The sequence below is a fragment of the Typopeltis vanoorti genome, chromosome 4 (assembly GCF_054136105.1).
Source record: "Typopeltis vanoorti isolate ZY-2024b chromosome 4, IOZ_Tvanoo_1.0, whole genome shotgun sequence".
NCBI lineage: Eukaryota > Metazoa > Arthropoda > Arachnida > Uropygi > Thelyphonidae > Typopeltis > Typopeltis vanoorti.
This window is the reverse complement of record NC_143552.1, coordinates 130,722,386-130,749,581: the sequence shown is the minus strand read 5'-3', so window position 1 is coordinate 130,749,581 and position 27,196 is coordinate 130,722,386. Positions and strand designations below refer to the sequence as shown.

The 27,196-nt window shown below is 33.1% G+C and overlaps 1 protein-coding gene across 3 annotated transcripts in view; it reads left to right on the top strand.

Moving 5' to 3' along the window:
• The window catches only part of dsh (Segment polarity protein dishevelled), a 423,724-nt gene that overhangs the window by 340,747 nt on the left and 55,781 nt on the right, over positions 1–27,196 (top strand). For all 3 annotated transcript variants that reach the window (XM_090392005.1, XM_090392004.1, XM_090392003.1), the window contains exons 15-16: positions 719–949; positions 9,622–9,837. In XM_090392005.1, the coding sequence (XP_090248131.1) occupies positions 719–949; positions 9,622–9,837 (447 nt within the window). The remainder of the gene's footprint in view (positions 1–718; positions 950–9,621; positions 9,838–27,196) is intronic.

The window sequence follows — 27,196 nt, the reverse complement described above, 5'->3', positions numbered from 1 at the left end:
ATACTGGCATCACAGCCTTAGTCACATTAGCTTAATTAGTCAAATTAGCTTAATTCTAAACAGTTGAACCTGCTGCATAAATGGATAACGACAGAGAAAGGGATAATAGCAGAGAAAGTGTCCATTACAAGGATTGATTTTAAAAAAAGAAATTGACTTAAGGTGTGAAGTTAGCAACTGTGATTTGTGAGAGGCAAAATTTGGTTGTGATATTTATATTTACACTCCAGCGTGTATTTGATCAGTTGTAAATAAACATGAATTTTAACCAAATAATGGATTAAGACATTTTACTATATATTCAGTATTATTTTTTTAAATTATAGTTATTGCTCGAGTAGTCTGGAGGTTTTTAGATAAGTGCAAGCTGCAACCCATATTATAAGAATCTCCCATTATATAAACTGAAAATAGTTTTATTTCCACTGGCTCAGTACTGCATATTTGTATACTAAGTTATCACTATCAACTTTTAATGCAATAAAAGTTTTTTTTTTTGGAAAAAAAAAAAAAAAATTAATCTAAAAACACTGATGTCAAATACAAACAGCTAAATCATTCACAAGAAAACTGTGTATGATTTTAGGCTTTTTCTGTGGACAAATAGTTCATAAAAATCTCTACAGTTTAGATATTCACGAATCTGTATGTAGAATGAATTATGCATATCTTTTATATTAAAAATTGTATTGCATATGTACATTTTTAACTGTTTCAGATGTAGCAGCTTTAAAATTAAATGAAGATGATGCTGTAAGTGAAGCAGATAGAGATACTTTAGGTCCTCTTCCTCCTCCAACAGCTACATCCCCCTGGGGAAACCAGATGCCTTACTCTGGCAGCTATGTTCCACAGAGTACAGGATTTATACCGATGCCTTTCAATTATACCAATGATAGCAATAGTTTTAAGCACTTTGGAAGGGAGGGCAGTGTTCATAGCGGATCGGGTAAGTACTTAAACTGAATATTTTTTTTTTTACTATATAATGTCAAGAGAAATTTCTTTAATAAGAGTTTAATATTGAGTTTTTGAAAGCTAAAACACTACTCTAAATGTGAAAACGGGAAGATGAGTAATTAACTGCAGGAAAAAATGTTAGTACTTTTATTTTAATAGACCTTAGAATTTTGTAAAGCTATCAGAGAATTTTAAATCTCAACAAAAAAAATCAACCTTTTATTGTCTGTACTCCTGACTTTATTGGGACATATTGAGGCAGTAAGCTTATACAACTTTACAGGGTATAGTGACATGTGTTTGTTGTTTTAATATATCTAAAGAGTCTAGATATATATTAAAGTGCAGGAGCAATTTTATTACCCTCATCACTAATTCTTCACATATAAAATCTAAATCATAGACATAAAGAAAAATTGCTGTTTATTTATTTATAAATATTAAAGCTTGGTTACATAACTGTTAAACATTCTTTGAATTTCTTGGTATGCTGTGAACCTGGAATGGAAAAAAAAAAAAAGATTATTACCTTATACAAAAATATAATTCTCCTTTTTTATTTAGTTATATGTGTATATAGATGCACAAATGAAAACAATTTGTTGCGTGATATTTATATATGCATACACGCTCGCACCACATTTATACATTTATATAATAGCCAGCATCTCTCTCACACATCCCCTTTCTATCAGGCTTGCAAATGCATATTTATGAATAGAGAAACAAATTAAGTATTACTGCTCTGTCTCTCTGGCTTTGAAGAGAAGTCTAGAAATTTTACTTTTGTCTCAGTCCTCAGTTTCAGTGGCAAATGCTTTTATAGATTTTATAGATACAGCTAGATTAATTTCAACTATCTGTCAGTCTACTTCATCATGGGACAAAAACCAAAGAAAGTATCCTCTGGAATGAATCTAGCCGTATCTATAGAAGCAGTTTTAAATATGAACCACGCTTCACAGAAAGTTCTGAAACCTTATTACACTGGCATAATTTGAACCTTATTGTGTGTAGCTTGCTGTTATTGATTACCTGATTATTATTATTGCTATGATTGTATGGTCATCTTCATGGAGTCCAGAGACTCATCATGGGAGACCCAAACTATCCATACAATATCTATCATGCCGCTCCTTGAACTCATTAATAATAACATTAATAGCAACCCATTCCATTCATCCTCACTTTCCAAGTGAAAAATCTACTAACCACACTCTCACTCAACTTCCAGAGATGACCTCTTGTTCTGCTCCCCCAACCAAGCACTGAACATTCCCTTCTGTTTTGTTCTTTCAACCAACTTTTGCATCCAACAAACCCTTAGTCTGTCCACATAGGAAGCATTCCACAGACCACTCACCTCCATGTCTTCTATTACTCCCCCCCCCCAAGAAACCTCAGATGACCAGACTTGAACACAGTAATCCAGGTGTGGATGCATCAAGGCCTTATAAAGAGGAATAACTTCTTTATCTCTACTTGTTAGTGTGTTCTTCAGTAGTTATGTAATTCTGTGTGGTACCATAGCAATCTTAGCTTTATGCTCTCTAAGCTTCTACTCATTATCTGTTACTACCCTTAAAACACTAGCTTCATTCTATTTCCTGGAGTATAGTTCCATCACTGTGGTACACATCTTGTAATCTATTTATCCCAAAATGCATAACCCATTATTGATTAACTGATTATTGTATTTGCCTTGTATTCTGTCTCCTGAATCTTGAATCGCTTGCTTGCTTCCACATTATTATTATTACTATTAATATATGGGTGCCATGGAGTCTGAAGATATTTCTCCACATTACATGGATACCCATTATCTTTTGCTCATACTGACAGTCTATTTAAATCATCCTGCAAGCTCTCCACATTGCCTTGATTCTATTACTCTACCCAATTTTGCATCATCAGCAAACAACTGAATATTCCCCCTTAGATTATTTCCAATATCATATATGTATAAATTGAACAGTAGTGGTCCTAGCACAGCATTAATCACCTGTTTTTTCTCCTGGATTCTGCTGCTACATTTTGGTATTTGTCCATAAGCTACTCTCATATCCACATAACTTTAACCAGTTTCATATCCATTCCTCATTTATTCTAATTTTCTTAACAGTTCCATATGATCATCATCATCATCAAATTCCTGCCATGTACCCACAAGGGGTGTACAGGATATGATAGTACTACATGAAAAAATATATCATTACTAACTTCCTATCTACAATTTTCCTCCAAATCAGTCTGTTACTTGTCAAAACTCCAACATTATCAGATCTTATATTTCTATCGTCTAAGGCACTTTGTACCGTATCAATCCACCTATATCTTGGTCTTCCTCTGGGTCGTTTTGCTGCCAACCTGGCAGAGAACACTTGTTTTGCTAATCTTTCCTCGCCCATTCTGTTTAGGTGACCATACCACCTGAGATTAGCTCTGCTAACGCATTCCTGGATGCAGACAATGTCAAGTTCTTTCCTAATATCCTCGTTTTTAATATGATATTGCCATCGATGCCATCTGTTCACACCTATAATCTTTCTCAGGACTCTCATATCTGCGGTCTCTAGTTTTTGGTCAAGTGTTTTACTTCTGACCCAGCTCTCAGATCCATAAGTTAAAACTGGTTTGAACACTGTCTTGTATAATGCTAATTTAGTGTTCTGACTAATTTCTCTCTTATTCCATATGAATTTATTCAATTGACTTCCCACCATACCAGCTTTGCTGATTATTTAATTTACCATCTTCAGTAAAAATCGTGCCTAAGTAGCTGAAATGTTTTACTTGTACCACAGGTTCTCCATTCACAACACAGTTGACATTTTCAATGATTCTGCCTATTTTCATTGTCTTTGTCTTTTTATTGCTGACCTTCATACCATATCTATTACAACAGCTATTCAATTTAGTCAGAGAATCTTGCAGACTTGTAGCAGATTTATTTAGAAGTATAACATCATCCGCATAAAGCAAAGAGCTGACATTAACATCTTCAATTTTGATATCAGGTTTAATACCACTTTCCTTCATAATGTGATCCATATAGATAATGAATAACAGAGGGGATAATGTACATCCTTGTCTCACACCAGATTTAACATTAAACCATCTTCCTGTACTTCCTTCAATTCTAACTGCTGACTAACAACTCAAATAAAGACTAAGTATTGCCTTGATATAATGCCCCATTGACACCATATAACTGCAGCGTATTGAATAGCTTCTCGCTTGGCACCTTATCATATGCCTTTTCCAAATCGACAAAACTTAAATACAGATCTTTGTTCTATTCCCATGCTTTCTCGACTATTTGTCGTAAAGTGAAGATCTGATCCTGACAGCCTCTGTTTGGCCTGAATCCAGCTTGTTCTTCACCAAGCTTTTCTTCCACAATTCTTCTCAACCGTTTCTCAAGTATACTTGCATAGATTTTGCCAGGAACACTCAGTAGGAAAATACCTCTGTAATTCTCACATTCAGTTTTATTTCCCTTTTTATATATGGGTACTATGAGAGCCCTACTCCAATCATCGGGAATTCGTCCTTCTGTCCAGGCTTTCTGATCTATGCAGTGCAGCCACTGTAAGACTCTTATACCACCATACTTCAGCATTTCTGGTCGAATATCATCTACTCCAGCTGCCTTTCCACATTTCAAGCCTTTGATGGCTTTTTATACTTCAAGTATGGATATGTATTCCTGCCTGCATGCCTGGTTAGTGTTTTTTTTACCACTGTGCTGTCATCACTGCTTGTTTCATTTAGCAGTTTTTCAATGTAATTACTCCATACTTCAAGGATATCTTTTATTCCAGATTTCATGTCACCTTTATCATCTCTAACTCCTTTTACAGCACTCTTTCCTCCATTCCTAAGCTTCTTCAACAACCTCCAGAATATTTTGCCACCTTCTTGATATTTATTTTCTATATTCTTGCCAAAGTCCTCCCATGACTTTTGATTAGCTAGTTTTACACAGTGTTTAGCATTCTTGCATTTGTCTCTATATTCTCTAAGAGCACAAGCTGACTTATTTGCCAGGAACTTTTGATATGCTTTTTTCTTTTCCTTCACTGCCTCTTTAACTTCCTGTGTCCACCAGGGAGTTCTGATTTTTCTATCCTTGCAGACAACCTCACCACATGCCTCTCTACCTGAATCAATCAGGGTTTTCTTCAAGGCTTGCTACTCAATCTCCAAGGTTTGGTTCCTGTTCTCAAAGTCTTTCATTTTTTCTTCAATAATCTTTGTGTATTTTAGTCTACAGTTCACATCTGAGAGCTGCTCAACTTTTATTCGCTTTAAAACTTTCTTACATGTTATTCTTTTCAATATGAAATTCAGTTTTATCCTGCTCAAGACTAAATAGTGATCACTTCCAATTTCAAATCCTCTGTACACTCTGGTGTCCTGCACCAGGGAGAAAACATCACTATCAACAATAACATAGTCAATGAGACTTTTCTTATTCCTAGCCTCTTCTCTCCATGTGAATTTGTGCACATTTTTATGTTGGAACATGGTGTTAGTAATAACCAGTCCATGTACTGAGCAGAAATCCAACAGATATTTGCCATTATTATTAGCTTTGCTCTTTTCTCCAAATTTTCCCAAAATATTTTTGTATGTCTCATAATCATTTCCTACTCTGCTATTTAGATCCCCAAGAAGGATAAACTTTTCCTTTTTCATTGTGTCGATTGCTTTTTCTAAAGCATCAAAAAATTCCTCCACTTCTACCTTAGTAGAACCTTCTGTGGGACCATAGGCACAAATAAGTCTCATTGTTCAGTCCCCATTCTGATATTTGCCCACATTACTCTACTTGAGACTGACTGCCATTCAAGAAGATTAGCCTCATATTTTGTGTTGAATACTATGGCTACTCCTTCTTTTCCTTGATTGTCATTGCCTGAATATAACATTTTGTATTTATTGCTCAGAAAGATCTCACCAGTTTTGGTCTTTTTTGTTTCAGTCACCCCTATTATGTCGATCTGGTACTTATCTAATTCCTCAGCTAGCTCCATTTCTTTGCCATGATAGTACCTATCTTTAACTCTGGTGATGTTGAGTTGGGGGTTTGTTTTCAGATTTGTTCCAGTAGCTGACTCTTCGCTGTTCGCCCTAATTCCCTGGCGAAAACAACGGGGGCCTTGTTTAACCAGGCGACGCCCCAGCCGGCATGAAATTTTGTCATGTTGTACCATCATTTTTTATTTTGGTTTAACCTTTTAACCTAAATCCCAAATTGCCAGCCCATCCTCGTTCGTTCAGTATCCAAGTAGATACCCAACAGGGTGTACCACGAGAAGGTCAGGATTGGACATTAGGTCAGAAGCCCTGGTCGGTTCTCTGCATTCCTTTAAAGGCTATGTGGAGGTCTCCTCTCAGTTATACAGCTTTGACCCTTAAGCACCCCTAGTTCCATATGATATTCTGTTAAATGCTGTTGCAGAATCCAGCAGTGTCATTGTGTAGTCATTCCCTTTATCCAACTCAACTGTCACTATTATAAATGTTAGCAAATTACTAAGGCATGGCCAACCCTTCCCAAAGCCATGCTGCCCCCATAGATTGAATCCATGTATTCTTGAATTTGTTCTTTGACTAGCTTTTCCAGTACATTTGCCACTATTCCTGAGATACTGATATGACTATAATTTGTTGCTGCAGTCTTAGAACCTCCCTTATGCAAAGGAATTATTTTTGTCCTCTTACCACTCTGCCAGAGCTGAAATATAAAGGGCTTAGTCAGAGGCATTGTCAATTCCCTTGTTCATGCTCATAAAATGTGAGCTGATATATCCTATCTACCCACAACCATATTTACATTGAGATTCTATAATATCCTGAGAACCTCTGTTCCCACATTAGTCCCTGTCACAGCAGTAACCACACTTAAATGATATACCCTTGCAGAGTGGTCACTCAGTAATTCAGCTATTTTATCTGCTTGTCTCACCTCACTATTATCAGTGCTCATAATTGCCATGTTCATCACCTTTCTCCTTATAATACCCTCCACAACACTTTTTTTTGTAGCCCCTATTTGATGACACTACTCATCCATTTATGTCCTTCCTGATTAACTCATCTGGCCTTGGTTATACAATTTTCTATTACTTCTTCCAGATGCCCCTGAACTATTTCCCACACTATTAACTTTCTTATCTTCGGGTGTTTATTCCATGGTACAGCTTCAAGCTTCCTCCTGAGCTTGTCATTATCATGTGTCTTGTAGTTCCATCTATACCCTTCTTGATAAAATAATTCCCCATGTTTTGCAACCTCCAAATTCAAAACCTCATGATCACTCTCCACTTGGAGGTGATGTGACCACCTTGGTTATGGATAGCTCTTCTGATCCTATGACTAGATCCAATACTCTCATACTCCCAAGTCTCCTTTATCATATGCTGTCATATGATAAAGGAGACTTGGGACATATGACAAAGGATTAGAACTGAATATATATAATAAGGATTATGTCTAGAGAACTGTAGGACAAAAAGTTTACTCATCTGTCTTGTGGACTATCCCATGAGTTTCTTTCATATAGACCACTTTTTTAGGCAACTTATTAATTATGTAGTTTTAATAAAAAAATAATTAGAAAGAAATGAGGGTTAATAAAATGTATGCCTCTCCCCTTCCATTTATCATGATATAATAGTTGATTTTAAAACTATCATGAAATTTAATTTAAAGTTGTAATTAAAGTTCACTTGTCTTTGTCTCCACAAAGAGAATATAGAATTAATGTTATTATGTAATTCATTTTGTAAAATGAGCTACTTTACCACGAGGTAAAATGAATGTAAAATGTTTGTTGTTAGAATGTTTTGCAATTTCAGTTTATGTTAGAATGTTTTGCTAACTTCAGCAACATTGCATAATGGTAGCATAAACAAACACATGGAATTGGTAGTATACTTAGTATTCAAATGCTGCACTCTGCTTTTGGCCAATACCAGTGAGTTTAAAGCTGTCAAATGTATGCACAGAGAAAAAAGGTCAGTGAGGAGAGAAACGTGGCTGCACAGCATATTGGTTATGGAGGCCATAGTTCAAGGGAGAAAAAATTATTGGAACATATGATCTAGAAGAAGGTCTCAAATATCGTTTTATTATAGCTGGGCAACATGTGGTTACAGGTAGTCATTTGGGCAGAAGAAAGGATTATAGGAATTTTCAAAATTTCATAATTTGGCTAAATAAATACACAGACATTAATATTTTCTGTTTTTTTTTTTTTTTTTTTTGTTCAAACAAGAATGTTTCTCTCATGATGTAATGCTTTTTGGACAAAATAAGTTGGTTATTTGTGCATGAATATTGATTGGGATGAAGACAGAATAATATTTATTATTATTATTAGCATCCCTTCATACATTACAGCTTATATTTCTCTATAGATGATTTTTGCACTTTGCCTGAAAAGTGATTTTTTTCTAAAAAGAAAAAAAAAAAAGAACTTGTTCTTGAGATGAAAATGGTATATAATTCATTTAATGCTCAAGTAATTTGGTTATTGCTATTTAGAATAAGTGACTAGAATTCTATAATTGCAGAACTTTCTTGAGTTTGAACCTGAGCACATTGCAGCAAAAGAATGCAAAACATTCATAACTGAAAAGCCAGTAATACATTCAACACTCTCACTGTAGTAAACACTACTATGCATAAGTGAGAGTCAACTGTATTGCTCTTAAAGAAACATCTCTCTCTGAGCATCATTTCAAATCATCACTTTAGATTTCCAAAGGAAATGTACATCTTCAGCATATTATTATTAGACCAATCCTCAAGAAGAATATTACATCAGACAGTATTTTTTATCTTCAATATAAAGTGGATTTGCTACAGTGGTCTGAATGTGCACAATCAGTAAATCAATCTGCATGAAGCTGTATTTCTAGTTCTGGTAAGAGGAGAATTTGTAAATAGGTTTCGAGGAAATACATCTTGTTGCGCTAGTTCCAGAAAGGTATGATGATGATGATGATACTAATGTCTGTTCTCAATGGGGGGGGGGACTGCATGTTTTTCTGCATAAGTATACTACATGATTAGTCAAGTGGTAGCTGATATTCTTCCACTGAGCCAAGATGCCATACTTCAGATGCAAGAAAAATTTAAGTAGCTGAAGATAAAGTTTCTCCCTCCTCAAAATACAGTCAAAATGAGCCATTTGATACCTCACCTCCTGCCTGGATGGCAGCACTTGATGATATGGATGTTCAGAGTTTTGTCTCCAAGAAAGTTAAACGACTTACATAGAGAATCAGTAGAACAAAATATGGCTTATATTTTGTTCTATTCTTCACAGCATAAAATAACCAAACTGATAATGTTATTTCTACATGTTTTATGATATGTACATTCTGTTTTGTGCCATCCATCCATCCACACTGCTTTTTTGTTTTATTTAATAAGTATTCAGTTTTTTATATACATTGTGTAATCTAATTATTCTTTCTTATAATTCTTACTTCCCACAGTAATGTTTTACTTCTTATATGAGTTATTCTGAATAATTCACTGATAAGTATATTGCTCTCTTTTATAAAATTCATGCCAATCATTTGTACATGTTATTAATTTATAATTCATCTTTGTTGCTTAACATATCTTAATATTATTTATTAGGTGGAAGTAGTAATGGTGGAGATGGCGTTCAAGATAAGGATAGGAAATCTGCCAGTCCTGGTGGAAGTGACTCAGAGCTTGCTAGCCAAAGAAGTGGACGTAGAGGAAGTAATGCAGGAGACAGTGGAGGGGGTAGCAGTGGTAGTGAACGAAGTGCCAATGCCCACAATGTACAGGAAATGGCTTGTCTGGATACCATCCCATCAGAACTTGCTGGTAGTAGACAATCTTTTAGGATGGCTATGGGAAATCCTTGTGAATTTTTTGTTGATGTTATGTAGGACTTTTATTATTTTTATTTTAAGTCAGAGTAGTAACTTCGTTTTATCCTTGCTAGATAAGATTCATTTACTTAAAAAAGATCGCTGCAGTATGTAAATATCATTGTAAATTTAAACTTGCCTTACTATATTTTGGTATTTTATGCAGGGTCCCTGAGAAAAGATGACAATAAACATTTAATATCTCACTGCATCCAGTAGAAAAAAGTTGGTTGCCAGACTTAAGAATAACATTCTCAAACATTTTGAGTAGTTGTCATTTCAGCATATCCTTGTAATCTATGCTTGCCCATGAACTTCTGAAATTCTGGTACAAAAGTTGTCAGCTAATATACATATGTTTTGCCAGAGCCAAACCTGCTTATATGGTTTGCCTGAATGTAAACAATTATTTTGCCCTCGATATACCATAAATCCTGCTGGGTGCAAGGCTGGCACAATAATTAGAAATTAGCAGTCCTAGCTTCAAGTTGATAACACTGTTATAACAACACCTGCAGACCATTACATTTTGAACGATGTAATGACCATTACATCAGGTAGCCTAGAAGTTCGGTTATTTCTGCTTCATCTTCACTTGGTGTTAAAACTAGCCTGGTTAGCCAAGTGCATAGCTCTTTCCTTTGCTATTCAGCCTACAAGCTGTGGGTGTGAATCTTTGCTGTGGCATGAATATTTGTGAATGTCTTTACATAGTAGATGATTTTTGTCATTCAGTTTGAGACTGCCACTACCTTGCTTTATTTTTTTTTTTTTAAGTTTGAATTAACTTGGAATTGGGGGTATGTAATCTCTAGAGCAGAGTTAGCAGATTATCTCTTATCTTATCCATGGTATTAAAATGCAGTAAATTACATCCTTTTGTGGATAGAATTGCTTAAACTGATCTCCACTTCAAATACTTTTCAGTGATTTAAGCTTTGCTGTCCTTGTTCAATGAGTGGTTAACATACCATTCTCCAACCAGTAGGTTGTAGATTCAAATCTCATCATATATTTAAAAAAATAAATATATATATAAAAAAAAATTCCTTATCCAACCTAGATTACTAATGTACTATAGGTTTATGACCCTTTGCAGACAGGAGTTGCATAAAAAATTTAAAAAAAAAACCTTCTCTTGATTTCTTTTTAATTTACTTCTTGAACTCTTTTTTTTTTTTTTTTACAAACTGCTTAAATATCCTATTATTGCCTTGGTGAAATTCATTGCATTCATCCTTTTGAACTAAATTATTCACTAACAATTTTTCTAGTACAAGCAAACATGTAAAATGTACTCAGGAAAAACTACAAATTCATATGACTCCCGAATGTTGAATTCATCCATTTCTCATTTGTTCATGACTGGTTGAGTCTCCTGATTAGGGGCTGTAAGAAATTTAATGCGGCTGGCTAGCCATTTCTCTGCTACATCCCTTTAGGGGTAGGTATTTTATTATATCTGTAGAACTGTGTGTTCACAGGGATAGTTTGCTTCTTTTTGAGGGATGAAAAACTCGAGTTTCCAAGAGAAAAAATCCTCTACCTTCATATGAGACCAACTAACTCATCATTTGATTGAAAAGGCACCTTATAAAGGTTCCACACACTCAAACCTGAGTCTTTTCAACCAAAGGATTCATCTATACTAAGTTACAGTGGCTCAATGGCGAATTAAATGTCAAATTTAATTTAATATATAACATTCTTCATATATTTTCACATGGTACTACCATTTTCTCATAAGACTGCACATCTCTTACTTTTTAGTCTTGATGTTTTAGTCATTCATAGGTAATGTCTCTCTCTCTCTCTCTCTCTCTCCCCCCCCCCCCCCATTGTGGTAGTTTTATCCCTTCATAATTAGTCACCAGTGATGCTCTCTACTCACTTTTTTTTTAATGTTTTCATTATCTTTTTTTTTCTCCCTCTGATGATTGGCAGTGTCACATGCTGTGCAACTAGTGTCCTCTGCATGCATTTTTCAGTACGCAGTGCATGTCAGTGTTATTTATTTTAACAACATATCTGGAATGGTCTGTTTGATTAATTGCATTTTGAGATATTCTAAATTAATCTTCTGTATGATGTTGGGTGATAAACACATCTTTATACCTATGTTAGGTCTTGAATTTTATTGCATGTCAAGCCAAAGCTTTATTTTCAAAGTTCTCCATATAAAAATTAGTAATCTGAGGAAAGAATGGCAACCAGTAGATGAAATCAAACCCATCCTCCCTCATAGGTGTGACTGATCACCAAATTCTTTTAACATTGCTAAGCAATAGGTTCTTCACTTAAGACAGAGCATAAAATGCATAATCAGAAACAAGTGAAGAAACTATTGCTTAGCAATGTTAAAAGAATTTGAGGAAGGATGGGTTTGATTTCATCTATAACGTACTAAGTTCTTGATGTAAGAAGTTTCTTGACTTATAGGTAGTTGGTGAATCTACCATTGAGATTTGGATAGATGGATTTTACATCATTAGACAATTACAGACAAGTTATCTGTGAATGGCTTTAAATCTTTGCAAATAAACATAAATGGAACATTTATATTTATTGTTTAGCAAAGGATATTGAGTAAAATCATATATTTAAAAAAAAAGTATCACAACTATATGTATATAACTTTTCACATGCACTTGCAAATGTTTATAACTTGATTCCAAGTGCAATTAACAAGCCTCAATCTTTCTGTATATCCCTGCTACTTAATCATTAGATAGATTCTCTGTGCAAATCATTTAAAATCTCTATCCTCTTCCATAACCTGTCAAGGCTCTTAGTTGAAGCATAGTAATATCCCACTCTTTTAAGAGAGCAGAACAAGTTTTGCATAGCCTTGGTCAATGTTCCTTCTAAGCCGAGTCCGTATACACCAGTCAAAAAGTGGAGTGCACACAACCAATAACTTCATGCACAAAATTTTTCCTTTCAGAATTTCCAATTTATAGTCAATTTTTGAATATGTTATAAAAATGAATTATATGATACATGATACTTGTCACTTATTTTATTTAGTTATTTCTCCAGTGTCTCCACTCTAATCCATTCCAACTTAATGCACTCTAATTAGTTACTTTCAGCTTGCACCATGTGGGCGAACTGATGATAACATTAGCAAGTTGCAGAGGCATATTTGTTTAGAATGTCTACTATCTAGACAGTAGACATTCTAAACAAATATGCCTCTGTAACAAAGTCTAGAGTGACTGTACCTCTTGCAAATGGTGATGGAATGGATTTTTGCAGCTATGCAAATTTAAGCAAATTAATTTAGCGCTCGCAGTTTTACAAGTTATAGGTAGATGGAAAAAAGAGCAACCTTAATATAAGAAATATTACATTATTGCACACATTCTCAGAGACTGGAAACCTTCATACAAAATTTTCATGTGCACATGCACTGGCAAAAATTAGAGGGGACATTGGTCTTGGTTTATTTCTTATACTGCGTCCTATAGCTTTCTCAGTTATATATTACCTAAAAAAAGTACAATCTGTACATCTTAAAATGTAATGTCAACAAGTTTTCATTTTCTGCTCATCTGTAGTACTCTGCTAATTCAACAAGCTCTCACATTATGTGGAATTATCATTAAAATTTTAGAAGAGAAACCAAAAAGACAGTAACATGTTGTTATTGTTGCCCAGATATCCTTTCATCTCTTTCTTTTTCTCTTAGCAGTAATATTAATATGATTCATTCTTTGAAGTTTATTATTATTATTATTTTTTTTTTAATAAACTGTTCAGTTATTTATAGTGAAAAGCTATATGCATAATTTAGTTTCAGGATATGAAATAACATTGAGCTACTTACAGCTATTTCCAGGAACTGTTTTAATAAGTTAAACGAATTTAGTAGCTCCAGTGTGTTATCGAATTTCTCTCATATATATATATATATATATATAAATAATGTGTTTGTTACCCCAGTCACAGCATCAGTGTACTATAGGTTTACAACCTTATATGAGTGGGATCATAATATATATATATATATATATATATATATAAATGAAGCAACCAACCATAATGCAGTTGACTCTCACTCTAGCAAACGTGTAAGGAACACAAGTGTTATAGTGTATAATTTGTTATAGTAAAAATCTTTTAATACAGAATTAGTAATTAGCCTCACAGAACTTTGGGTAACACTCTTTTGTAGTTTGCTATAGTAGGAGTTGACTATGTATAGTGCCAGCTTTCAGATATGAAGAATAGTTTTTGTGTCTAGTGCTGGAAGCAAGGAAGGAAAACAGAAGATATTAGTGTATATTTATATAAACACCATTAGTTTCATCCTTATAACAAAGTATTTCGTTGGTTATAGAATATTATAAGAAACTAAAATTCCAAATTAAATAAAATTATAACTTGTTTCTGATGAGAATGTAAGTAGTACTGTAATTAGATTGAAACTGGTTATTTAGAACAGTTCTGTAAGTATGTGTGTGTCTCACTAATACTCACACAAGCACAAGTTAACTTTTTCTGCTTTCTTCTTTTAGATGTTTGGAGATTATGATATATTTTAAAACTATACTGGCATACAAATGTGTTTACAGAAAATGGCTATATAGAACATAGTTTGCTTTGTTCTGAATAATTATTTCTGTCATTCCCAATTCAGGTATTTTTCAGATGGCAATATGAACTTTAATTTCAAAGATGGTCTATGAAAGTTTGCTAAACATTAGACTACAAAAAGTTTCAAAACTAGACCAACATTATCTTAGATAGATCAATATGAACACTTTGCACTGCTTCAAATGCAATGTGCATGAGCTTGCCAATGTAATTTGACATTTGTATTCGTCTTTTTTTTTTTTTTTTTTAAGAAGAAACACTATTAACTTCATGGTGACTTCCTGAAAAGAGTAAAAGTCACATATGGTATACTTACTTGAGCACTGTTAGTAGATCGCAGTGCATACATGGTCACTACTGATTGTATTGCACAACAGAGACTTGTACATTCAAAATGACTGATATGTAGCAACTATGAAATAATTTTCTCCAACCACTATCATAGCATACCTCTATGCATTTGGTTACAACTAAAATTTATTTCCTCTGTAGTATACTGGTGGCATAATTCAGGATAAGATTTTAATATGTTGAGAGCCATCTATTTTGCATATGGATTTTATTAGTTCAGGCTTCTAATAAGCAAGTTAAACATTACATCTTTCATTTTTGAGGAATTATGGAATAGAGACAACATTGTTAAAATAAAATATATTCAAAGTAAATAAATTTGCTTGTTTTATTTTTTAAAAAAAAATTCCTGTATGGATCTGATCTTTAGGAACAACAGTAAACATAATGAGAGATTAATAAGCCACAAAAAATTCCAAGGATGTCATTGTGCTTTACTTGACTGAAATATAAAGTAAAGCACAATTGACATCCTTGGCATTTTTGGAACTGAACTTAATGTTTACCACAATAGTGTCAACTTTATTTCTTAAATATCTATTACCTAATTGTTAGCACAATCCTAATGGATTTGATAAAGCTGGAAAATTTTATAAACATACATGCTAAGATGTGATATGCATATCTGTTTGTTCTGGCTATGCATTAGTTTGCTGTGGATTTCTTTCTGAATAGCAGTTTTTATGTGAATCCAACCCTTGATAGGCTGTTTAGTCTACAGTACATTAGGGTGGGCTAAGGGTTAAATGCTTCGGAAACCTTCTCTAAACATCAAACTTGAAACTTTTCAAGAACCATATTTCACATTAAGCAATGAAAATCTCCCACCTGAAGATGTTCACAAATATCCATGCCTGTAGTGAGATTTGAGTTGTATTGGTTGGTGAGTGGAGATATTACCCACGCAGGCAACTGGGCCTGCAAAGTACGTAGTCTGATATAACTAATTACATTTAAATGATTGTAATTAATGTTTATGTTAATTTAAAAGTGGGCCAAAACATGACTAACGATAAAGATGTGAGCATATCATAAGTTTTAAACTATCTTATCTCCTTTGCTTTTCAAAATAATCAATGAATGAAAAATATGCATTTCGCATTTTTTTTTTCCCTGCCATAAACGCCTTTCATAATCATCATAAAATGCTACCACTTTGATAACTTGGCTTTGTTTCTCACAATGTTATTTTTATTCATTGATGGATGAAAATGATTGATGAAAACCTTTTCAAGGCTGTGCTGAAAGAAATTCACTATAGTAGACTATTCTCTAGTGAGAGTCATCCATACCAAGTAATTAACCGAAGAAATAACAAATGCAAAAAAAAAAATAAATAAACAAAATCGGTTAGAAAACCATTCAGTAATGGAATGTGAAAATGACTATCTCTTGATGTGTACAATCAGCTATCCAGCAGTCTAAAAGGGATAATGATTGTTGGAATAATTGTTTGGCCTGAGATTTCTAGTTGGCTATCAAAATTGAACTTTTGTTTCTATGAAGGATACTGTGATTGGCTTCACTAGGTTCTTTGAAATGACGTTAACTAGTTATCCTCTAGATAGAGCAACATTGGTGTAGACTAGTCCATGGAATGATTAGCAGAGGTGACTTAGACAGTTAGACTTAATTTATCTTGTCTTTTATGAATCACATTGCTGTAATGTTCTTTCCATGAATTCACAGTTTTGTCCAGTCTCACCAGAAGTATAATGGATTTTGTACCAAGGTATTTTTACAAATACTTAATGTCATTTGCAAATCTTATAATGCTTTATAACTTTTAATCAGTTTGTGAGTTGCCTTAATGCTTGGTAAGTATAGTAAAGATGCAGTGTGAAAATACCACCTATGGAAAGTAGTAGTGGGATAATGTCTTTTGTATGTAATAGTTGAAAATTACTTACTTAATCTAAAAGTTAACTTTTCAGAATGGCCTGGTTAGCCAAGGGGGTTTGTGTATCTACACTCTTCAACCAACATGTTATGGATTAACTTTCCTCCATGGGCATAGATGTCTGCGATTGTCTTTAGGTGAAGGATGATTTCATTGCCCAGGGGAAGATCACTGTCCTGCTGACTGGAGGCTTGTAGTGGCTTGTTTAGAGTAGGATTTCTGGATTATGTAAAAAATAAATAAAAATACAAAAAATTAATAAAATAGAAAAATAACCTTTATAGAAAAGTAATCCTTAACTCAGCCACAGTACTAATGTACTATACATTTACAATCTGTTGTGGGTGGAGTTACATAAGAAGTTTTTGAAAAATCTCTAAATGGTGCTTGCGAGGTCTTACATTGGTCAAAACAAAAAAATTGAAAAAGAAAAAAGAACATCATACTGATGAACTCATAGACTTAAATTGGCCACATCACCTCCAGCAGCCATTCTGTGCACTAGCCTATAACAATAGTGCCCTATCTAGAAAATAATGGGTTTCAAAAAATCAAATGAACTCAACTGCTCACGTGGTTCTTCTTCCTCTCCCATAGTCCTAAATGAACCGTTGGGTCATTCGTGGTTGGTGGGTGATACTCCTCCAGTCATCTCGGTCTCTTGTTCTTGATGTCAGTTGAGAAAGGGAGGAATTTGTCCATTTTTTGATGTTATCAGTCCATTTTAATCGAGGTTGGCCCCTAACCCTTGATCCCAGAATGATTCCTTCTAGTGCTTGCTTTGGAATGCCATTAGCCCTCTCCACATGTCCGAACCATTTCATCTGTCTTCTTCTGATGACTGTCAGAATATTTTCCCTTTTTCTCCAATCTATTGAATCAATCAGTTTTCGGACATTTTCGTTGGTTTCGTGAGTGGTATAGGGAATCATGATTACCTTTATAAAAATCAAGTCTCAATTTTTCACATTTGGAAATCACTAATTAGATCCCGTGACATCTCAGACCTTAGTTATTCCGTTACTTGTTAGTTATTATTTCTAGAGAGGTAATTACTATATGTTACACAACACGAGTTACTTTCTTAGGTTTATTACCTGGTATTACTTTGCGAACAGCTACAAGCAATAATGGGTAATGAGACATGTTTTTGTGAGTGAAAAATAATATTGGTGCAATAAAAGCTTAGTGATCTGTATCATATATGATTTATTGTGATAAATTATCAGTCTTTGATATTGCGATAACATTACATTTATTAACAAAAAACTTTCTTAAAAGAGAAAATAGTAAATCAACTCTTAGCATATTTATTTTATTTAATAATACTCAGCAGTTGTATAATATTAATCTGTTGAAGGTTTCTGTAGGATTTATTAGCATTAATTAGATATCATAGCACTTCCATGCATCTATTTGTCATAGTAGCAAACCAGCAATCAATCTTGCATACAGTTGATGGTTAGTGCCATTAGAGGAGCTAAAAAATGTTTGTGCATATAATTGATAAAAATTCATTTGCAGGACAGTATTGTAAACTCTAACTCTTGATTGTGACTTCTTTCAGGGATGTTTTTTTTTTTTTTCAGGAATTGAATTTTAATCTGTTGAAGCCCACGGTTATATGTGGAAAAGAAACGGGTGTTTTCCTTTTTAAGGCAAACAAATGTTCACTATTCAGTAAAGAATAAAAAAAGACATTTCGCCACTAATGAGATTTGTGACATCAATTTTAACTAAATCTTACAAAGATAACCCAAAATAAATGCAACAATATCTGACTCAGTAATTAATAATAGGAGCAGATCATATGCCATTAAATTCAAAACAATTAATTGATTATCTTGTCCATACAAGATATTTTGTATATTTGTGCTATTGATTATTTCTCATTCTCAGTGCCAGTAGGGTGATTTCTTGAGTAATTTAGCTCTAGTATGTTACTTGTTTTAATCAAGGATTTTCAAACCATGTAATGTTTTATTTTTATTCATCATGGAGACCTGTAACTTTGCTGGATTTCTTGAGCGAACATACGTATGAAAATTTGCTTCTAATTTAGACATGAAGGCAGTTGACTAGTCCATTATTTGATTTTGTCTGTTGTTTTTGATGTTCTTCCTGTTGTATCTCAGTTGTTTTTAATCTCTCATCTAGTGAATTGTTTCTTTTGTTGATTGAATCAGATTTAAATTTGTTTTACAAATCTTAATGAATAACAAAGATAACCAGATCTTTGTTAGGTTTAGTTAACTATAACCCTAATGATGTAACAAGCTGATTAATGATGAAACTTTGGTTTTCATTCACTAAATTGCCTTATATGAAGAAAATCAGTTTATTTCAATTTGTACATTGTATTTATTTTAACTTGATTTTATGCTCCTGAAGAAATATTTGTCATTTGAAGCTGGTGAAATAAATGTAGTTTCACAGTTCCTTGTGACAAAATGTTTTGTATTTCCACATGTAACATGAAACTCAGATAATATTGAGTTTCTTATTCAATAATAAAACTTTTTGATATATGAAACAACTTGGTAAACAATCCAATTGCAGAATTTCTCTTTACATAGGTATAAATCATTATGAAGAAAGTAATCATTTTTGCCAATAACAAACAACTTCTGAAATAATACTGACTTTGAAATATTCCTTGAAAATTTGTTATTTGCATGGGGAATAGAACACAATTCTGAATGCTTCCTAAGCTTTTTGTTCCTGAAATTAAATTGTTTGCAACGGGAAAAATATTTCATGATGTATATCTTACAAGGTTCATAAGCATCCTCTTGATTAGGAAATAATCCTGTACATTTTTGCATACATGGAAGTCTTCATGTATTGGAAACTAAGTTTGATTAATGTTATTCTTTATTTTAGCCAACTATTTCAAGTTTCTTCCAGAAGATATTTACTTTATTGTCATTCTTTCTCCATAGTTGTATTTAGAGGAAAACATAGGAGCAAAGATATAAATTTTAGTACAGGTGGAGTGCAATATTGTTTTAGGAAATAATTGCCATTGTAATAACAAATGTCCAATATATATTCAAGACAGAAATTCCATAGTGATTTTCATCAGTATTCTATTTAGATATGTGTAAATTCTGTGTATATTTAAAGTTTCTACAATTTAGATAGTTTGATATATATAGGAACCATGTATATAATTTTTAAAATTTTTAGGAGCATGAATTACCATAACATGTTTAATTTTAATAATTTAGAATTTTTATTTATTTTTTTTTTTCAATGACAGTTTACAGATCCTTTATATATATATATATATATATATATAGATATATTAATGATGGTCTTTCCTCTGAAAGCAATGGATTTTGAACAATATTAACTAATAATCTCCTTTATTCATGTACCTTAAATGAATTATTTTTTCTTTTAAAAAAAATCAGTGCATTTTACTGAATTATGTTCAGAAGCATATGCTTGCTTACATTGATGATTTAATGATGCACTATGATAATCATTAAGTATGCTATTTTATTCATTTTGAGCATTAAAAAATCTACAAATATATTTTTCCATAACTGTCTTTGAGATGTGCAATTATTTCAGCTTCCGTTATCCACACAAAGAAATAGATGATTTTAGAAATTATTATTTTTCCCTAATTCGTGGCCCTGCTCTCAACCATAAGTACACCCACAAAAGTGCTAACTTAGGTTCCTAACAGAGAGAAATTAATGAAACTGCTGATTGATAAGAAATTCCTTAAAATTAATTATTGGAATAACTTAAGTGAAAAATTATAATTACCTTACAAGCCATGACATGTTTAGATGTTAATCAGAACATGGATACAAAGTGTATATTGAAATGACATAGATATGAAGCACAAGATAATATACTTCATTCACTACTGTTTGGTAATCAGAACAAATTTGAATGCACATATAGCATGGAAATTTCAACAACGTGACATTACTGGTTCACTAAACAACAATGGTCAGTTAATACTCAAGTCCAAATGAGTAATGTATATATGACGAAAAAAAAAAAAAAAAAATTAAATTTAACAGAGTCCAGTTACACTGTTTCCCATAAATAGAATAAATATAGACAATCAGTCGTGTTATGATTACTGCAATATAATATTGCCTCATAAACCAAACATTATATAAGAATTGTATAGATCTTTCTATAAGAAATCTGTTCTTTTGTTGATTTTAATTTTCTTCTAGAGAAGTGTGTGTGTTAGAGATGGCATGCTCTTGAAAGCCAGACTGCTTAAGTTCATAGTACTCAAGGTAAAAAAATTGATTTAAGAGACTGTTTGGTGGTGGTGGGGGAGAATCAAGTACCACAAACCTGATTAGTCTAACTTTGCAGAACTTGCTGTCTCTTCTAAACACAGAATCCTCTTAGAAGAAAACTAAAGTCCTTCAAAAGATATTTCTTATGGTAAGGAGAGATGTGAAGGTCTGACAGACTACATTTATTTCCTTTATTGGAAATAGTGCTTCTTGACTCTCATATTAATTTTTTATATATATACAGATAAACCTCAATATATGCAGCTAATTCGTGCAACAAGTGTATTGTATATATCGAAACCACATAGATTGAAGTTAAAAACCCAATGAAAAAAAAAATTCCCATTCATCCATGATGTTTTACATTTATCAGAAACTTAATTTAGTCCTTTAAAATACTAGAAATATAAAGAATAATGAAAAGCAAGTAAACTAAAAACATTTATATATTAAAGAAATGAGATGCATAATGAGTGAAAAATGGATATGCTGCTTTCTAAAAAAAAACATTTGTCAAGCATCATTTAATAGCCTTCTTTTTATCTTCATATAATTTACAATAAAATGGTTACTTCCATTTTCTAGGATTTGGTGAACTAACATGCCTCTTGTCACATTTGGATCTAAATCCATAATTTGTTGTTGAAGAGTTTCCAAATTTTGAAACATCTGTTCAAGTTCCTTTAATGAAATTTTCTTTGTGATAAATTCCTCTACTTCAGTCGCAATTTTTTCTTTCTCATTGTAGGAACACTGTAGATCGATTTTTATAAGTTCCATGTCAGTGAAGGGTTGTGAATGCAAATACAAGCATTCTCTTACATTGGGGAGGGGGGGGGGGGATCAACATGTTCAAAGCTAAGATCCTTTTTCAAACTAATTCTTCAGTAACAGCATCAACTCAATTTTCGACGCCACAAAAGTCATTCGCACAACAAGGCAGAATATGTTTCCACACAGTCCTTATTGTACTAGCCATAACTTCTTGCTGTGACTCATAAATATTTTCAGTATCTTGCCTAATGTTAATATTCTTTCAAAATTCAGTCAGTGTAATTGCACTTTCCCCTGTTGTAACTTAACTTTACTACTTGTACTAAAGTTCTTCATAGGTCTTGTAAGTTGAAATTATGCCCTGGTCTATTGGCTGTAACAAAGATAATGTTGGAGGTAAAATGCAGCTTTTACATTTTCACATAGGTGATTCAGCGCAACAGGATAGCAGGAGCATTGTCGAAACTAAGAGGGTTTCAAATTTAAGATTATTTTGTTTACAATAGTTTTCAACTGCTGGACAAAAATAACTTAAACCACTCTCCAAACAAAGTTTGCATGACCTATGACTTTTTTATTTGCCTGCTATGAATGGTAAATAAGCATAGGTTTCAATTTGAAATTTCCTCCCAACAGAAGAATTAAGTGGTCTTTTTAACTAGGTTGTGATTCTTCATCTATAGCTAAAAATGTTCTGGACAGTATTTTCTTCAAATAAAAGGCCCTTACATCAACATTAAAAATTTGGCAGTTGCATCCACTTGCTGCTCCTCCTGATAACTTGACATTATGAATTCCAATTTCAGCTTTAAACTTTTCAAACCACTCTCTGCTGGCAGAAAAGATCGTATACCCCCTGCCCCTTTTATTTTGTTTTCTTTGAGTGATGAAAGCATACTAATTGCTTCTACCATTATGTTGTTAATACCAATTAAAACTTGTCTGATTGCATTCTTCCAGCAAAGTTATTAAAAGATTCTCCATTTCAACCAAAGTAGGACTTCTATTCCTGGTGCACTTCATACCAAAAGATGTTAACACACCTTTACCTTGTTCCTTACATTTTTTTTATTTATTTTTTTAATGTTGAGCCCATATGAGAGGTTGGTTGATCAACCTGTAGTACATTAGTACCGTGTATGGGTGGAATAATTTTTTGTTGCATTGGACAGATTTGGACAAAATTGGTCATACCGTAGACTCATTGAGGCCTAGTGCCATGCCAGTACTTTCCTGGTTTTGACCATTATCAAACTGTTTAATAATGTCAAGTTTCATATTCATAGTTATACCTTTGCTTTCTTCTTGTTAGATTTTATTGGCATATCATGTTTCCTTTTGGGCATGGTGAACTTTTACAGAATATTAATTATTACTTAGTATGAAATACAGTAATGGGAAGATGTTTTAACATGTCTGCCTTAGATTGTCACATAAGTGAAACTACTTATGGCAGCATAATAGTACAGCAGAAGCACAATTTACCAACACTGCTTGTGGTCGAAATTTTAGAGATCGCACAGAGAGAGAGAGAGAATGGCATAAATGTTTGTGACAATGTTAACTGAAAGTTGCATTGATAAAAAAAAAAAAAAAAAAAAAAAAGTGATATCAACTCTTATTTAGATTATTGCCCACCATTGCCTTGTTGAATTATTGATGTTGCATTGTTCATTTTCTGTTATGTGCATGTATGTACGCTTTAGTTCCTTTCATTTCATACTGAGGCTGCATATGAAATATCACCAAAAAGTTTATGTATTAAATCATTTTTACATAAGTTACACATACACACAGGCCGTTCTCGTTTTGCACAGTAGTGTGGAACTAAAAATAACTATGCAAAGCGATCTGAATTATGATCAATTATGATTGTTCCATGACCTTTAAAATTTTTTGTCAAAACATTAAAAATTCTCTTAGTGTCTATTATAAAGGTATAAGGAAATGAAAAAAAAATAAATACTAATATTTATTTGGTACATCATTTAAAACATTGAGAATTTGTGTTTTATTTCTTTGTAAAAAAACTTATCAACAGTAGTTTGAACAGTGCTTGTTTTTGCTGTATAGTTTACGTTATGGAGCGAGCATCTTTTCTGTGCCTTGGTGAATTGTTAGTCTTGTCTAAATTTGGATCAGCTTCCAACATTTTATCCTTTGCACTTTCAGTGTCGTGAAATATATTCAAGTTCCCTTTAATGTGAAGTTTTTTGCTGGTATCACATTCCTCTGGGACATCTTCATCCTTTTCATCACGGCCACTTTCTTCATTTATGTTGATAAGTTTGCCTTCAGTAAATTCCTCTGGCTGCATATCTAGTCTCTCAAGTGGCGACAGTGTCACATTCCCCACAGTCAGCATTTCTTCTATAACTCCATTTATGTTCGATTTGAATCCTATGAAGTTATTTGTGTAGTGCAGTAAAAGTTTCTGCCATACTGCGCACATATTACTCACTGATACTTCCTGCCATGATGCTTGAATGTTCTCCATTACATGCTTTTTCATATTTCTTCCAAAACTCAGCTAAAACAATTGCATGATGTCGAGTTGTCTCCAGTTGTCGAGAGATACTATAGGCAAAATAATTTGACTTTTAAAGCACCACTACTTCTGTTGGATAAGCTGCAGGTCATCTTGATTCTTTTGGGGGCACTTGAATGAAAATGTAAAAATTTGCTTTTTATCACCAAACATAGCTTCATTAATCCAGTCAATAGACCAAGGAGTTATTTCAACTTTTAAAGTCTATTAATCTAGATGGACTTTCAGACAGGCTCTTTGATGCCTGTCAGAAAGTCCATTTTAAGATAATGGGCTTTAAAAGTTGAAATAACTCCTTGAGCCTTTGGCTGGATTAATGAAGCTGTGTTTGGCGGTAAAAAGCAAGTGCTCACATTTTCATTCAAGTTCTCAAAAGAATCAGGATGACCTGGAGCATTATCCAATAGTAGTAGTGGTGGTGCTTTAAAAGTTAAATGTTTTTCCTACAGTATCTCTCTCTCTCTCTCTCTCTCTACTACTGGACAAATGTATGACTGAAACCAGTAATGATACAATGTTGTTATAACCCATGATCTTTTATTTGCACACGAAATGATTGATAGAAATGCTTAGTTATGATTTTTAATGCTCTGGGATTCTCAGACTGATAGATAAGCATAGATTTTAATTTAGTCACCCTCTGTGTTGCATCCTAATAAGAGTTAATCTATCTCCTTTGTGGTCACTTCACAATCCTAAGTTTTTTACATAAATTCTTGATGGGATTGCTTCCAAAAAAGACCTGTGTCATCAACATTCAATATTTGACAATCATCATAACAGCCTGCCTTAACTAAACTTTGGAATCTGATATTTCATAGCAGTATCCTTATCTGTGCTAGCAGCCTCACCAGATAGCTTAACATTAATACATTAATCAATTCATGCTGACTTCATAAGGAAACCAGCCTTTACCTGCAGTAAAAGGTTCTGCTTCAGTCTCATTGTAATTACCATTTTTCTTTTAATATGACAACTGACTTCAAATGAATGCTAACCAAACTGGTTTTTTAAGTCTTCAGTGCAAAGTAGAGGTAAATGCTCCATTTCAACCATAAGTAGCTTTCTGTTACTAATCCAATTTAAACTAAAAGATGTTGAAGCAACTTTACCTGGCTTTTAACTTTCATCAGACTTTTTCAATATGGTTCAAACTGTAGTTTCATACAGGCCTAGGTCTTATCCCATGTTTACTTTATTGTCACCATTTTCAAATCTAATCACATCCAGTTTCACTTCCAGCATTATAACTTCATTTCATTTCAACACTTTCATCTTTGTTGGCCAATTCCCCTTGCTGATTATCCATTTTTGTAAAATGTCATGTGAGTTTATCACTGGGAGACATGGAAGCAACACAACTACTTGCTTTACTGTCTGTGCATGAAATCTATAACAGATGCACAGTGACCAATCACTGACAGACTTGGAAAGAAGTGATGTGATTGACCACTGATCATGATATGCATCTGTTATTTAGTGAATTTTTGGACTAAAGAGCTAGCAAATAAAGTTTGTACTTGATGCAATTACTCACAGTTGATCTACTGCGATAACTGAAATTTGAATTGTATAGTTGTGAGACTGGTGTTATTTAACTGAAATTTGTGCATATCAGAACCATGCAAAGTGAAAACTGCTTGTGTGTGTGCACGTGCACACACACACACACACATTATGTATATATATATATAATCATTAATTTAGTTCTATGTCTACTTTGTGTTATTAAACAGTATGTAGCATTCATAGTTAAAAGTTAAATAAACCTGCACTTTAGATAAAATAATATTTGTTAATTTTTCAATATTTTATCCAAACCATCTTCAGGAGCATATATAGTCAACTCTCGTTATATAAAACTAGGGAGCAGAGGAATTGTTATGGTAGACAGTTTGCTATGGTGAATTTCCTTTAAAATAGCGTTATACCTTTTGGCTCTTTTGCGTCATTGTAGTAGTTTGCTGAGGTGAGGTATATAGGTCCATTTATATGCTTTTTTTTTGTCAGTCTCACCCATGAAAGGTTGGAAACTAAACTTACAACACATTTTGTTGCTCTGGATGGATGGGTTGAGAATTAATCTAAAAACTATGACTTGAACAGATCAAGTATGTTTTTCCCCCCTTTTTTCCAAGCCATTTTTAATAAGAAACACAGTAGTGCAAGGTAATACAAATTATCTACCACCTAATGACAACAAGTTATGTGCATTTAATAGGGAATGTTAACACATTGTATAAGCTATGTGATAACATGTAATGTTATCACATAGCTTATACAATCTTTAACTGGTATATGCTCCTGAAGATGATTCGGGAAGATTGAAAGCTTGAGAAATTACTATTATTTTCCCTAAAGTGATGAATCATCTAACTTTTAACCATAAGTGAGTTAACATGATTCTGAAGTGTTAAACAGATGTATAAAGACAACTGTTTTTTATGAAGTATCAAGGGCTGTTGTTTATAAGTGTTCACTTGTGAATGTGTAATTTCTAATCCCATAGTTAGGGAATAGCACATGCTTTTGTTTTCTGATTACTACATTTATATCCTTCCAATGTGCTTGTGGCTGTTGAATGCTAATATATATATATATATATATATATATATATATATATATATATGCTAAGATATGCAAAAATTAATGGGATAGAGTGCAAGAAGTAGGGTTTGGTATCTTAAAAAGAAAAGAAAACCTTAAATAAGTTATATCACCTTCGTTTACCATTATATCTGGTTAGTATTTTTATGTCTTTAAATAACTAACAGTCACTTAATTTATCATCTCATCTTTACTACAGATTTTACATTTTTGCCTAAGAGAATAATATTGTTTATTTGACAAATACTTTAATGAA